Here is a 16,308-nt window from a genome sequence, read left to right as displayed (position 1 = left end):
CATTTCTAATCCACAAAGCCCTGTTTATTCCTAAAATCTGTCATGAGTTTACCCACTGTTCAGTATTCACTGCCACCATCCTGGTCTTGAAAAAGCATCATCTTCTCCCACATGAGTTTTGCTTTTTCTGAAGGCATCTCCTCATACCTTTGCCCCTCCACGTGTCCATTCTTCACATGTGGCTTGTGTTGTCAAAAAAATGTAACTTGACCTCATCATTCTCTTGCTTAAACCCCTCTTACCACCCTGAGGATAAAGTACAAAGTCCTTGGGCCTCCTGGGCCCACACAATCTGATACTACCCACCTGCTCTAACATTTGGCACCCCTGTCCTGACCTCCTTACTGTGCTTTCTTAAAGGTTCTAGAAGGCAGCCAAGCCCTGCCAAGCCCTAGACCTTTGCTCACAGTGCGTTCTGCACGGTGTTGTTTTCCCACCATCTTACCAGTGCCTTCAGGCTTCCGGCTGTCCTCAGCATGGCCCTCTCTGACACTTGTCTGCCTGGGGACAAGGCTACATCCCCCTAGAGCCTGGTTATGCTCTTTCCTTTCCTGCATAACGCTTTGCACAGCTGCACAGTTGTACCTACTCAGATGCGCTTCCCTGTAGACCCCAAGCTGCCTGAGGGCAGGGGCTCTGCAGTTGGAATCCCACTCTGTCCTCGGGACCTGAGAGCAGAGAGCCTGTCATGTTGTAGGTGCCCAAGTGATAAACAGAGGAGTGAAACTTATCCTCCCAGTTTTGTGATTAGCATTACTTTAGTATTTGATTCTCTATACTACAAAGAAAGCTAACACAGAAATGATCTGAAAGCTTTCGTCATACTCTGGACTTTTTTTTTAGTGCATGTTTATCATACAGAATAGTAATGTTCACTTTAGGGAATTGATACAATGCATGTGTATAACATCTTGATCATTTGCATTCTCTTTACCTCCCTCCCTCTCTACCTCCTCTTCCCATCTCCTTCTGGAGAATCTACCTTCTAGTTTCTTATCATCCCTCCTGTATTTTATTCATTTATCTATTTCTATTTTAAGAAAATATGTAATATTTTACTTTCTGAATCTGGCTTATTTCGGGGTTTTTGGTTTGGTTTGGTTTGGTACTGGGGATCAAATTCAGGTCCTTGAGCTTGTGAGGCAGGCGGCGGAACCACTGAGCTAAATCCCTGGCCCTTGGATTATTTTGTATATGGTAGTCTCAAGTTTTATCCATTTTCCTGCAGACATGATTTTATCCATCTTTATGGCTTAGTAATATTCCATTGTGGATATATCACTCATTTTCTTTATCCATTCATCCATTGACAACATCTAGGCTGTTTCCAGAGCTTGGCCATTGTAAGTTGCTCCACTATAAACATGAGTATGCATGTACCACTATTGTATGTTGCCTTTGGTTCTGTTTTGACACCCTAGACTTTGATGCTGTCCCCATGAAAACTTCTCCATGACTTAGGAATAAAGTCCTCCTTGTCCCTGGAAAGTGCTGGGATGTAAGTGGCCTTCTTTGCTCGGGACTCAGAACACCTTCAGTTTAGTCAGTTTCTTTGCTCTTAATGTGGGGTTTTCCTTTGGTCACTGAGTTATATTGATCCCAGTGTGGGTTTTGCCTTCCTCCACAGTGATGCAGAAATGGGCTATGGTGAGGAGAGGCCAGAACTTGTGAGAAAATCCTGAGTGTCGCTGTCTGGACAGGGCCCTTCTCGTTCTCCCTCTGACGGCTCAGCCCACATGCTGTCTGCCATCTGCGAGGAGGGCAGTAGTGACCCGGAGGTTGACACAAAACGCCACAGGCTTGACAGCAGATCAGTCCCCGGGACCACTGCTGAGTGGCCTGCAGTCTTGTTTCCTGATACCAGCCTGGGATCAAATTCCAGCCATGGATGTTGTCTTGTCCCACATGGTGTTTAAGACTCTCAGTTCCAGTATTTTAAAAATAAGATTATCATGGACAAATCCAAGTTCCTGCGTTCTCCTTGGAGGGGAGGAGATTTGGTGAAACCAGCCCACTAAGATTGGCAGGAGCTACATGAAGAGCATCCCCCTTAGAACAAGACCCGTTTGCCCTGCCCGCGTCGTCATTTCTCTTGTCCCCCTGGCATTTGTAGGCATGTGAGTGTGCAGTCCCCATTTTTAAGTCAGGTGCACGTGTATACATTCAAGAAAGTTGCACTGACATTCTGTATAATTATTTTTTTCTCTTTTCCCACTTTCTTCTTCGTTTCTCCTTTTCTACTGCCTCTACTTTTTACAGGTGCTGGGATTACTGGTATGGACCCTTATTGCTGGAACTGAGTACTTTCGAGTCCCTGCGTTTGGCTGGGTCATGTTTGTCGCTGTATTTTATTGGGTCCTCACCGTCTTCTTCCTCATCATCTACATAACAATGACCTACACCCGGATTCCCCAGGTGCCCTGGACCACAGTGGTAAGGAGGCATGGGAGGTGTTCCTGTACAGTGCCCACTAGCTAGGGTAGTGTTCAGTCTTTTAGCCAATTCAGAGTTGTCTCTACCCATACCAGTGGGCCACACCATGGAGCACCCAACACAGCAGACAACGTAATCTGATTGTTTCTCAAGGTTGCCTCTCAGAATGTAAAACTGAACACATTTGAAGGTCCGGAAATTCCTCTGAAGCTAAACAGCAAACTAGTACTCAGAAGCCTGAATCAAGAAAAGCTCAGTTTTCTAGTTTATTAGTCCCTATAAAGAATGTCACCTGCAAACAGGGGTATCAGGGCGCCATCCTCTGCAGATCTCCCTTCCTTCCTTCCTTGATTCCACCCTCTCCCTGATCCTATGCATACCATAACTCTTTGATGTTAGGGTAGGCTGAGTCTGAAGAGTGGGGATGAAAAATGAAATCTAATGTGGCTCACACTGGGAAGCAAGAGTAGTCCAGGGTGGTTGGATTGTTGTCCTAGCTCTAGGCACCATGCTCCTGTGGTTACACAAGGTTAACACACAAGCTCAGGGGGACTAGATATAAGTAGACACAGGGCCTATGCCATGCGCTGCAGTGGGTTGTGTATACTCAGCCCCGGATACCTGGGAACTCTTTAGAGAGGAAGTAACATTTAGTTTTATCCTGAGAATTGAACATATGTCATAAGTGGATCCGTGGAGATAGGAGATGAGTTTCCCTTTGTCTTGGAGTGTTGCAGTCTTGTTGGGGAATTTGAAGTGGCCGTATGATTTTTTTAAAAAACTCCAAGTGGCGCCACATATATATAAATGTATTTATAAAACAGAGTGCTGGAATGGTACTATTTTTTGTTTTCAACCAATATTTCAAAAATATCCAGTTCTGCATAACTGACTTATGAACCAAATGTGAAATACAGCCCACTTGAGGGTTGTAGGCTGCAGTTAGGTTGTCAGGCTTTCAAATAGTGCAGCCATTGCTCAGATGCGCCTGGCTTTGCTCAGATGCGCCTGGCTTTGCTCTAAGTTGCCTTCAAAGCTAAGTTAGCCCCACAAGAAACAAGTCTTCTTTTATTTTACAAAACAGATTGATTGACTATTGGCTATTTCCCCACATCCAAGTTTGAAAGTTCTTCAGTAGAGTTTAAGGAATGCATTTCAAGTTCTGAAAGTTATTCCAAACAAGGTGCTCACAACTGACTGCAGACACAGCCAGAATGGGATCAGTGTCCTGCTTCCCCAGTGGGCAGGAGGAAGCACAGCCTCACTGCGCTCAAAATCAGCCAGCAGGGAGAGAACACCAGGGAAAGAAGGCACAAAGTGAGGGAGGCATTGAAGGAACGCCATTTTGGAGATAGATGAGTCTGAAAGTCATTCTTGAAGAATGTGACTGTGCACCTGGAAGAGGAACTTGGACAGCGTAATGGGAGCAAAGTTGATAGAACACAGGAGCGAGCAGCACCTTGATTTCACCTGCGCTCGAGTCTCAGTTCCTAGTTAGATTGTCTAGATCACAGGCGTGCAGACTTTCTCTGTGAAGGACCACAGAGTAAGTATTGACATCTTGTTGAGCTCTCCTATCTCTGTCACAACTAATCAACTCTGCTCACAGCACAAAAGTGTCCTCGGGCAGTCTGTGAATGAATGGACACAACGATATGCTAGTAAGACTTCATTTACAAAAACTGATGGGCCATATGTGGCCCATAGGCGGCAGTTTGCTCCCCGCTGGTCTAAATCATACATATTCTCTTCAAGCCTAAAATGTTGTCTTATTTCCTTTCTTTTTTAAAAATTTTGACTTTAAATATACTTTTTAAAAATTAATGCTGCCCCCTTCTGGCACGCCGTGATTTTAAAACCACTAGATTAGCTGATCAGCATTTGTCATCCTAACGTATGTCCCCATGTTATAGGTAAAGAAAATAAGTTGTAGAGTCTCAGAACTGCATAGATTCATACATCCCTTGATTTCCACACACATATTTTTTTTTCTGACTGCCTGCTACTGCCTGAGCAGTAGATAAGAACCCCAACCAGAAGTCAAGAACAGGACCTTTAGTCCCTTCAGAACTGTTTCGTCATTTATGTCCTCAAACAAGGCAGTGAGCTGTCTGTCATGTGTGAAGGTCAGACAGCCCACACAAGTGAGGAAACCCAGCTTCCTACTGAATTCTTGCCCCACAGGCACACTTTCTTAGCATCTTAAACAAGTTGAAAATATACTTCACTTCTCAAAGAAATAATCCGGAAACGTACTGCCAGGATTGGTATATTGTTTAATCCAGAAAGCTGAGTTTTTGGGTGAACTTTCCCTATTATAAAATATTTAGAGCCAGTTTTTCCAAACTTCATTTTCTGCTACTCAAGTATGTCTGACTTCTGATTGGGGCTTTTATTTACTGTGCCAACAAAGAAGCAAGTTTGCAACTCCGTAGAGCATCTGGGAGCTGAGTAAGTGGTTCTCACCAAAGATTCAGAGCAGAGACTAGGAGAAGTTTCCGTCCCCTAAACACTGAAGGCTCAGACTGTACTTCTGCATTGCCTGCTGCCAGCTGAGGCTCTTACAAAATAAACAGGACCACAGTGTTCCCCGGCTGCAGTGTCCCAACACAGCTCAGGAGTGCCGCGAGCACCAGGCCGGTGGTGTCATGGGCGCTTGTTAGACATGCAGAATTGTAGGCCTCTCTTCACCCCCTGGATCAGGAACTCTGTAGAGAGCATGGGAACGCCTATTATCCCAAGCATTCCATGTACTCCTTAGGCTCCTAACGTGTCGGAGCACTGGTTTACAGATACTCATGGGATGACAATCCCTGAATCAAAACCTTTAGGCCAGATGTGAATTAAGATTTTTTCTTTTCTAATTTTCAGAAAGGTAATAAGGCGGTTTGGTGTATTTGCTACAATGTGGGACATGTGGCCCTGAGTCTGCAGCAGCACTCAAATATACACATGTATTTGTGTAGAAACATGTTTTCCTGCTAAGTGGGAGAATAAAGACCACATCACCCCCGTGTTAGTTCAAGTCCATTTTTGCTGCCAAATGACTTTAGAGTTTATTCTGAATGTTAGCATTGAGGGACCCTCAGATTGTAGAGAAGGTATTCATCTCCCCAGAAACTTGGCTGGGAGTGAACTCCTGAAGCACTGAAAACACTAGTGTCTCACGGTCTAGCTCACCATTCGATAAGGCAGAAGCTTTGAACCGGAACCCAATCTGAACAACAGTCCATTCCCTTAATATGTCTGGAGAGGTGCAAAATCACCCGTTTTCTCCTTTAATAGCCCGCAAAAGCTATAGCTGCATCCCAAAAGCACCTCTGAGCTCTTAGACTACAACTGTTCTAATACCATTTACTCAGAAAGACTTGGATGAGTTTCGTGATAGATCTGATCTGAGCTAGAAATTTAAAACAATAAAATAAGCCCTCTCAGTGCTGAGCACCAGGGCCGACACAGTGCATTTCCTGAGGACTGTTCCTCTGTTGCTCATCCCTGCTGACCTGGCCACAAGCCCTGTGAGCTCCCCTGGGCAGGCACGTTGCCTCACATGCCTAGGTGCCTGCTGTGTGTCAGATGTCACCCTGGGTCCTTTAGATTCTGTGCTGTTCGGTCCTCACAGTGACTCTGCAAAGATGGAACAGATTATCTCCATTTTGCAGATGAAGAAATCTAGGTACTCAGAGGATGTTGGGAGGTAAGGCCAAGCACAGCTGTCCACTCTGGAGTCTGCTTGTCTCCCACTACACACTGATATTCCAGTTTTGGATGCCCCCAGAAGGGACCATTTGCACTGTGCCATCCTGAGCCGGAAGGGCCCTCACAGATATGTCTTGGTGGTCTTTTTGTCAGAGCAGCTCCAAGGATCCCATTTGTCACCACAAATCTTCTGAAAGATCCTTGCACGGATGACAGAGCAAAGGCTGACCGGAAGTTGGCACCTTCCTGCCTGAACCTGCTGTCACCTGGTGGGACGGCGTCATGACAGGATCTGTGGGTCCTCCTGTCACCATTAACTACTCATGCCAGGTGACTTAGTCTGCAAAGCACAGTCAGGTGTGAAGCAGCTGTCTCCAACTGCTCTCTAGTGGACGAGGTTGTGAAGCAGGAATAAGGGAAGGTAGAACACTTCGCGGTTCACATTGTTCTTTAGCAGTACGCTCTCCTCTGAGATCTGTGGGGCTTCTATGGTTTTGCCATTTTGTAAGTTTAGAGTATAGTCATCTTGGTGATACGTTTAATATCTACAACAGAGAGATCCAATACAGCACTGGCTTAAAACTTCTCTGTCCTATAATAGTCCATATTTAAGTCACCTGTCAAATGAGATCAAAGAGCACCCTGGGTTCTTCCTATCTGTGGCTCCACCATCTTTAACACTTGACTTTTGGCCTGGGGTCCAAAGTGACAGTTTCAGTACCTGCCGTCACATCTACCATCTAGTTAGAGAGAAAAGGTAACAAAAGGGGCATAGAGAGGGCACACTTCTTGCCTTCAACTTGTAATGTTGAAGTTGCATACATTACTTCACTTGCATCATGTTAGCCTAAATGTGATTCTTCCAAGAAAAGCTACAAAGTAAAATCTTATTCTGCATGGCCATATGCTCACCTAAAAACTCTGCTACCCTATGAGAAGAATGAACAGATCACAGAAGACATCTAGCAGCTCTGCCACAGAGGAAATAGCTCAAAGAGGCGACTTGTCCAAAGCCGCATAGCCAGTGAGATGAGGGACAGAAGTCATTTTCAAGTCTGTTTACTCATCCACCTCATGCCCTGCAGCCTCTCTCCTGGTGGCTGGCTATGTCCTTCCTCCTTTACTTTCCTCCTTAGCTGTAGATTCAAAATAAGCTTTTCTGCATGTAGCTGAGAACATGTCCTGCCTGGAAATTCCCTGTAGACCTTTTATGATCAGTAAGGAGCTGGGCCTGAGAATGAGATTTTCTAAGAGACTTATTTGTACTACTAAGGCTGGTACCACACGGACAACACTCAAAGTAGCACTGAGCAACTCTAATAGCTGGTTGTGTACAGGACAGGAAATAAAGAGATAATTTTCATGTAGTGGCAGCCTTTGCCTAGACTACAGCTGTTCTATCAAATATGAATGGCTTGCTAGGCATGGAGGCACATTCTTATAATCACAGCACTTGGGAGGCTGAGCCAGGAAGATTGCTGTGCACTTGAGGCCAGAACTGCATAGCAGGACCCTGTTTCAAAAAAACAAAACAAGCAAGACTACATGAATGGTTCTTCCACTGATACTTGGCAATGGAGGCGAGAGCCGGAGAGCACACAGTCAATGAATAGAACATCTCTGCTGCCCCTAAAAGACAGACTCTAATGGATATATTCAGATTCCAATGATATATTCAGGCTTAATTATAACATTAAGCAGAGTGATAGCTTAGAAATACTGGAAAGAAAAACCAATGAAGTTCTAGGGAGCCAGAGGAAGGAGCCATTCTTCCCACTGCTCACTTAGACTGTTATGGGAGGAATTTGCAAGTGACAGGCAGCAGAATGGAAGTAAAATAACATTTACTCATCAACAAGGGTCGATCACACATAAGCGGTGCCTGGATCAGTGACACACTGGGTTACAACTCCTCCTTTTATAGGGTTTTACAGCCTTGACTTCATTTGGGTGGTTACGTTTCATTCTCATATGCTGATATACAAATCATGCTCACAGGACAGTTAAGGGAGTTTACCTTTAAGATCTGCCTAGTTATCCTAGCCCATAGGAAGCGGGTGTTCAGGGTCAGAGGAGTGAACGTGCTGGCAATGGTCCTTTTCATCTTGACACTTTTATGATCGTGTAGGTGCCTGGAAGTGACACACTGGGTTACAACTCCTCCTTTTATAGGGTTTTACAGCCTTGACTTCATTTGGGTGGTTACGTTTCATTCTCATATGCTGATATACAAATCATGCTCACAGGACAGTTAAGGGAGTTTACCTTTAAGATCTGCCTAGTTATCCTAGCCCATAGGAAGCGGGTGTTCAGGGTCAGAGGAGTGAACGTGCTGGCAATGGTCCTTTTCATCTTGACACTTTTATGATCGTGTGGCTCCAGTCTCTTCAGAGCTCAAGACCTTACCGTGCCCTGTATCTCAGGTTCAGACCAAATGCCTCATTCAGCAATTAGTGCCTTCGCGTGCCTGTTAGTTCTGAGCTAAACAAAACAAACTGCTATTTTGCATTGTAGCACTTTATAGGTTTTTGCTATTTGTAAAAGTCTTCTCCATCGAGACCTGTGGAGGTTTGGGGAGTGCCAGATGCTGAACCCCAGTTGTTCTGTCCTCCACTAGTCTTCAAGAACCCAGTGTCAGGCAGCAGCCCAAGAACCTTGCATTTTTGACCATCTCATTATCCTGCGGTATCCGTTTTCTTCTCAGTCATAGAATGTTCAGATGGGGCCATGGCCACCCCACCAGTCTACACTTCCCAGGCACCCTGACACTTGGTCATGGGGATACAAGGTGTAAACGTGCTGAGTCACCCCTGAGGGCAGGGCCTGTGCCCCCCATCCCACCACCCCACTCAGTAGCTAGGATGCAGCTGTGCCAGAAGCAGCCCTCCCACCCTCTGCGGATGGGAAGCCCAGATGCCAGCCAGCCTGAAGGAAGGAGTATTTTCCTAATACCCTGTGGCTGTCTGACAGCTCTGGCTCTAATGCCTGTTACCTGAGAGGCATAAACGATCTCTCTTTAATCATTCATTTGAGTTCTTGCTACCAAATCCATGCACTAATGTACATCACCTCAGGCCTCCTTGCCCTGGTCTACAGACCTGAAATTTCCCGTACTACTCAGGGATGTCATCAGCAGCCTTCCTCTAAGACCCTTTTAGCCTCAGGAGCTAAAAAAAGTTAGGAGTAATCAGGCAAACCAGAAAGTACTGTGCATAGTAGTGTAAATATAAGCCAATTTACAGCTTAGTTCTGATTCTTTGAATTAGGAAGTGTGTGTGTGTGTGTGTGTGTGAGTGAGAGAGACCACCCTCCATTATGTGGCTTTTTTTCTTTGAAAGTCTGTCTGGTAGAGGACGGGCCACCTTGGAGGGTGGCAAGTTGGCCATAGCTGGAGCTGGGCTCCTGGAGCGCGAATTCTCACACGGGGAAGGGAGGCTGTGCAGGGGTGGCCCGTGTGGCTCAGAGTCACTTCTGACAGACTGCAGTCTGAAACCCCCACACAATTAAAGGGTGCGGACCAGCAAAGAGTTGTCAGCTGTTATGTGTATGTGCCTTCACTTGAGAAAAAGAGCCTTTGTGATACCAAAGAGGAATCAAAAAGAATAGCTGCCTCTCCTTACTCCTTCTAAAAACAGTTGGCCACCTGCTCCAAGAACCTGTATTATGCTGGCAGCTCTGTCTTCACCACTACCCGTGGATGTTTCAAGAACAGGCATGTGCACTCTTCTAGCCTGAGCAGCCCCAGATCAAGAGCCTCCTCTCCCTCCTGTGTCCGTGAGGCTCAGTGACATTCTAGAGTCTTCCTGTGTCCTCTTTCACTTTCGTAGCCCTCCTGCTATCTTGTTTAGTCTTTAACCATCTCAGAGATGGATTTCTTTGCTCTTTTGTTGACTGTCTTTCCACTGTGTCTTCACTACAGTGCCTGAGCCAGGCATCCTCACCACATATTTACCTTTGGGACTATTATGTGAGCCCAGAGAAGCCACAGTTAGGCCCCGTGAGATGCTGTTAGGGGAGTCTTGTCACAAGCCGGCCAGGCCCCAGTGAAATGGCGCGGGGGAAGAATGCCTCCGCCGGCGCCTCATCTCTCACCAACCCTTCCCCATTTCCCTCCAAGGAAATACGAATGTCTCGTTTCCACAGAGTTCGGGAAAATGGATTAGGCCACACATTCACAGCTCAGGTATTCAGGGAGTCTTTTTCTCATCTTCTGTTTGACCCTTCATGTCACAGCCACGTGGGCAAGGTCAAGCGCACTCTGACCAGACTGAGCACCCTCTAAACACTCATCCTCACCCCTCCTGTGAGGACCTGGATATGAATGGGTGCCCCAAAATTTACATTCAAAGACGTTCACCACACTAGTGCCTATAATCCCAGAAAACAAGGGACATCCAGATGCCCATCAGTAGAGAAAGTTAATTGTGAGATGTAGGGGCTGTGACAATCATGTGACCAGTCTATGGGGACTACCTGAGAAGGTGCCTTTTGTATCTTTTTTAATTGAAAAAAAAAAAGTTACGTAACTCTGTGGCCCCCGTTTGTGTGACAGTTTGCCTGGACCCCAAAAGGAAGGGTAGCAGTATCTGCCAGATTGGATTTAGTTTGGAATGGGGAGTATGTATTACCTGGGAGACAAAATGAGAGTATCTTTCAAAAGTAATACGTGGCTAGTTTATTTTTTAAAATAAGTTTAAGTTCCCCTGTAAAAGGGTATAAAATAAAAAGATCTCCCATTCCTTCAAGGTAGCTACATTGAACTATTTCTACATCTTTAAACAACTGGGAGTCCTTCACTTGGCAAATAGTAAATGTGCAACACTTTGTATTCTAAGGGGTGATGCAGGGGGAAAAGATTTTATTTTTTTAAAATGCACAGATGTCTTCCTGAACCAAAAACAAAACACACACAGCCAGTTATTATAATGAGTCATCCTGGGAAACCAGAGCTCCTTGAAGACATAGTTCTAATGTCAGGTGAGTGTCGGGTGCTGCCAGAACCCCAACCGTGACCCTGATGGAGCCCCACACCCAGGGACAGTGTGGGCTGAGGGCTGAGGTGGTTTCAGGGGTTATACACCTCATCTCAGAACGCCAGGGCCTGTGTGGAGAAAATGCTGTCTCTGTGCCTTTCTTCCTCCGTTAGAAAAGCGAAGCCCGCCCAGTGCTCTACCTGTCTTGCTCACTAGGGAAGGTGATAGACCACAGGGCCCACACACAGAGAGGCATCTCTCTTCCTGCCTCTGCCCAGCCCTGCCTCTCCTGGGAGTGCAGACAGGACCAAGCCTTACACCCTCAGGAGTATAGTTTCCTTGAGTTTAAATATAACCAAAACCTAGTCACCAACTTGGCTTTATATCTCTCTTTCCTCTAAAAGTCGGAAAAAAGAAGGTAAAGCCAAGAGCAGAAATAGTCCCCAAAGGGCTCTGATAGTATCTGTAATCCCCTTTTTAGCTTTAAGAACTTCTGTTCTTAAAGAGGATCTCAGTTGACATGCCCTGCCCAGCATACAGCCAGGGGTTAGGACATCAGTCGGCCTGCTTGGGTGACAGTCTCTCCTAGTTCTGGCAGGGACTGGAGTGAAAGGCCGCCACAGAGGCCAGGACCACAGAACGAGGCCAGTATCTGTTGCTGCCTTCCCCCACCACTTGTCACCACACAGATGTCTGTGTGAGATGATGGCTGAGAGCCAGCTAAGGAAGAGCTGCGGCTAAGGACCAGCTCGTGGTCTGGGTGGACAGGGTGGGCTGGCATCTGACACAGGCGCTGCTGTGAAGCCTTCTCTCGCAGATGCCTTCTCACAGGTGGCTCCACTCTCCCCCCTGCTGTCCACTTGGGCCCTGACCACACCAGGTACAACTCTGGCCATTTCCGTGTCTCCCTCCTAAACACTGCCCCTCTGCCTTTCCAGGGCCTGTGCTTCAATGGCAGTGCCTTCATCTTATACCTCTCAGCCGCTGTTGTGGATGCTACTTCTGTCTCCCCAGAGAGGGACAGTCACAACTTCAACAGCTGGGCAGCCTCATCGGTGAGTGCCCCAGCCAGCCCCCGCCATGTTCCTCCTCCTCCTCCCTTTCCAAGGCCTACTAGTGTCAAGAAGGAGAACAAAATTATCTGCAGGAAAAAAATCCCACTTGCACTAATGACAATGCCCCTCCCGGTGGCTTGAGGTGCCCCGAGGCTGAAACCTCTGCTGAAGTCCAGCCACATGGCTGGAGCAGGCTGAGGGAGCAGGGCTGTTGGAATCTTCTACTGCTTGGAGCTTATTGAGGCAGGGAAGGGGCAAAAGCTGAGTGTATGGTTCCTTTTACAGTGGACCCTCGAGTTACAAGTTGAAATACAAACAACTTGGGTTATGACCAGAATTTTAGTTTTAACTTACAACCAAAGTCTTGAGTTAGGAACTAAATGCCAGCCACTTGTGCTTCCAGATGGTCTCAGATACAGATATTTAGAGAGTTCTGGAAGGAACATTACAACATCCTTTCCTGTGTGGGGTTGAGAAATCGGGGCCAACGTGTCTCTCCTAAGGCCCCAAATCTGCCTGTATACAGGAGACAGACTTCAAAGGCTGTGTAGAGGAGCCTGAGCCTTCAGTTGACCAACTTGAGTTATAACCAGCCCTTGAGAACGAACTGAGTTTGTAAGTCAAAGGTCCACTGTATTCTGGGGCGGGGGTTGTTTTTGTTTTTGTTTTGAGTAGAAATGTTTGCTTATGCCCTGGGAATGCCTAGAAAAATAAAGGCCAACAGAGGTTTTTTTCCAAGGAGGGAATTGGTAAAGAGGAGAATGGGGAAAGAAACTTCAAATTTTTAGTTATGACTTTTGTTGCTTTATAAACCAAAATTGTGTGTTATTTTTCTAATTTTAAAGACTAGTTTTAAGAATTGCTCTAAGAGTGGCCCTTATAATATCCCATCCCCCAAAGAAGCCTATTTGGAGTTAGGAATGCCAGAATGATGACGTTAAAATTGACGGTACATGGGGGCTTCTCTTATTTTTTACTTCTATTCAGATATTAAAGTCTCTGCTGAAAAGTAGAGAACACAGATACATATGACATTAAAAATCACAAGCGTTGGTAAGACTGGGCTCCAGTTAACAACAGCACCGGGCTGTAAAAGGTGCCTCCCCTTAAGAAGGGCCTGGTTCTCCTGCCTACGTTCACAGTGCACACCAGCTGGGCTTGTTCCGTATTCCAGCCCACTCGGCTCATTTGCATGAGCTGACCCTGTAGCACCCTGAGGTTGAGCCCTGGTCTAAATTGCCTGTACTAGATTAGAAGTGATATACTTTTCTTAGATGCTCCCTACCGTATGTACTCCTAAGTGAACTCCCTGAGGTTATTTTGAGATAAACTATAGGCTTTCCAGATATGTTCAAAAAAAATAAAAACAGCATGGCCAGAAATGGTTTGAGAAGGAAGGTAATTGAACCAATAAAGTAATTTCAGATGAGAAAGCCTGGAGCCAAGGGAATGTTGAATGTGCTTGATTCAGTGGACGTGAAATGATAACTTTTGCTAATTAGAATGTGCCCTAAGCCCGCTTTCTATTATGCTTTGTTTTCTCTAGTTCTTTGCCTTCCTGGTCACCATCTGCTACGCTGGAAACACATATTTCAGTTTTATAGCATGGAGATCCAGGACCATACAATGATTTACCATTTTGATAATTAAAAGGAAAAAAAAAAGAAGAATCTCACTGTAAAAACAGCTGTAGGTATAATGTATATTTCCAAACAATTGTATTTAACTAATGTTTTTATATACTTAGTTAAATTGGTTCACAGTGGTTTGCTATAATTAAACTGAATACTTATTTACAAAGTGCTATAGCTTGTAATGAACTTTTAAATATCTGGTTGAGGTCTTCATAGACCTTATTTTCTTAGATAATGCATAAATAGACAAATTGCTGATATTAAGAATGTGTCAAGTTTATAAACCTAACTTTTAAAATGCCAGATTCTTTTGTGATTAAATGTTATAAAATCTCAGGGAATTGTGTCTGACTGGAGAAAGGAGACCTCCTGCTATGGAAGCCAGAGGCTGGGTATTATAGGAATATTATCATCCTTATTGGCTGGGCCGCCGAGGGGTGGTGCTGTCAGGAGACACTGGTCCACCGTCCTCAGGGAAGGGTGGCAGCAGAGAGTCAGCTCCCGAAATCTGGGGTCACAGCGCTCATGATTCCCACTTCCCAACAAGTGGCCTAGGAAGCAGCTAATGAGACGTGACCTTGAGGTTGATAATGTGATCAGTGGTGCTGCCAAATGCAGGGGTTGATGTGCTCCGATGTTTGGGTTTTTTTTAATAATGTAAAATAAGTAGCTAATCATTAAAATGATAATATGTACATACATCTTAAAGTCATCTTGCTTACCGCTGTGGCATATTGTGTAGCCTGTGTGCCATTTTTTATGGAAACTTCTAGACCACAAAGTCTCAATATTTCAAACCTTTCACATAAATATATTGTAGCATCATTAGTAGGCATTATCAGACGATGGGAAGAATTCAGAACATCAAGGCCAATGTGCACTTAGAGGGCATGCTTTTAGGTAGGATGGTTCTTGCTGGTACAGCAGGTATCATGGATGATTTTTCAACATTAGCTTTAAAAAAAAAGGCAAGCCGCAGAAACATTAGTAGAGTTGATGACATGAACAGAGTTGAGGCCATGCCCTCTCTCAATATGACTTCCTGTGGTATCCACCTCTGTCTCTTTCTGTTTAGCAGTGCTTTTTCTTTCTGTTCTATGTTGTTTGTACCCTTCCTCCAAGCCCTGTTCATCCCTATGTAGGAGAATTGAGAACAGTCTGAAAGTGTCCATGAAGAATGTTTTTGGGTTGCAGTTGAGGCCCAAAGAAGTAGCGGGAGGAGGCTCGAAAGACAAGTGCAGGGCGTAACATACAGATGTGTGGGGGTGGTGAGCACCGTACAAGGCCACTCTGGGCCAACAGTTAGCAAGCTGCGGAAGGTGGAGCCTTTTCAGTGCAACCTGCAAGAAATTGGTGTCGCAGGCTTATTTAGAGCTCATTCCATGTCACGAGGACAGTCTGCCACTTGCCGATTCTGCTGAAAATCTGAATGACTAGTCACAGCTACGTGCTCAGCTTCTCTGTCCCTGGCTCCCTCTCATAATCATAGAAGCACATCTGCCTTCCACATATCCTGTGGGTTTCTTAAAGCACATTATATTGCAGTCAAGTTCCCATAAAAGCCAAAAAACCAAAACCAGTAACCTACAGAGGTCTATTTCTGAAAACAGCGAAGGAGGCCCCTTTTATGTACTGCGGAGTATGTGTTACTTCTATAACCGTGACCTCATTTATAGGAGGTAACTTCTGGGGTGAAAAGTGCCATAAACCCACACTTTGAAATGTTCTTCAAATAGGCTAGAATTTTAGGGCTTTCTTGAACTGGTAGCATCAAAGAGATATGTTTCAAAAACAACAATAGCTAGTTTGTGTCCATCTAGGGGCATTTACTATTTTGTCTTTATTTGTAGATTTTCAGGAGCATTCACCAAAACAACAACCAGAAGTATTTTTTTTAACAGAAAGGTAAATATTGTTTCCTCTTTTGGATATGGAGAGTTCTTGTTCACAAACAATTTTCAAGTTTGCATTTTCGGACAAACCATTATTAGATGAAGCTATCGGGTTTAAACTGGATCAGCTTTAATATTTTCTTCTGTAAAAGCAGGGAAAGAATACAGCCTCACATAATATACCTGACATTAAGAAGAATAGGTTTCAGGGTGGGGTCTGAAAAATATTACCCGAAAGAGAGTGCACAATTACCCGAATATTACCTGAAAGAGTGTTTGCTGTCCTTGGTGCTCAGTCTGCATTCGCCTCTCCGCCTTTCGTGTCCTCTTTGATGGAACCAGGAGTGTTTTTAATTTGATGTATTTACTCATTCATGGAAGATCAATGAAATGCTTTAGGCAATTAATCTCTTTCTATTGCTATTTCCAGTTCATAACCCCGAAAGATAAATATTTATCCAATATTTGAAAACTACAAGAAAATCTAGAGATAAGAATGTTCAATACCAATAATTTATTTTCAGATCATTAAATTTCTCCCTTCACAGGGAAATCCCTTCAGGGTATTATTAGCAAGATTTTAAGATTTTAAAGACATAAAGTATCTCTGTGTATAACACAG

At 44.9% G+C, this 16,308-nt stretch overlaps 1 protein-coding gene across 1 annotated transcript in view; it reads left to right on the top strand.

The window, feature by feature from the left end:
• Cmtm8 (CKLF like MARVEL transmembrane domain containing 8) overlaps positions 1 to 15,699 on the top strand; it is a 93,203-nt gene extending 77,504 nt beyond the window's left edge. The window contains exons 4-6 of the mRNA XM_033756927.1: positions 2,260 to 2,433; positions 12,044 to 12,160; positions 13,707 to 15,699. Of these exons, the coding sequence (XP_033612818.1) occupies positions 2,260 to 2,433; positions 12,044 to 12,160; positions 13,707 to 13,790 (375 nt within the window). The 3' untranslated portion in view covers positions 13,791 to 15,699. The remainder of the gene's footprint in view (positions 1 to 2,259; positions 2,434 to 12,043; positions 12,161 to 13,706) is intronic.
• The last annotated feature ends 609 nt before the right edge of the window (positions 15,700 to 16,308 follow it).

Source organism: Fukomys damarensis, unplaced genomic scaffold, assembly GCF_012274545.1.
Source record: "Fukomys damarensis isolate Sample0158 unplaced genomic scaffold, DMR_v1.0_HiC HiC_scaffold_28, whole genome shotgun sequence".
NCBI lineage: Eukaryota > Metazoa > Chordata > Mammalia > Rodentia > Bathyergidae > Fukomys > Fukomys damarensis.
The sequence above is the reverse complement of the archived record's forward strand: the minus strand, read 5'-3'. Positions and strand labels throughout refer to the sequence as shown.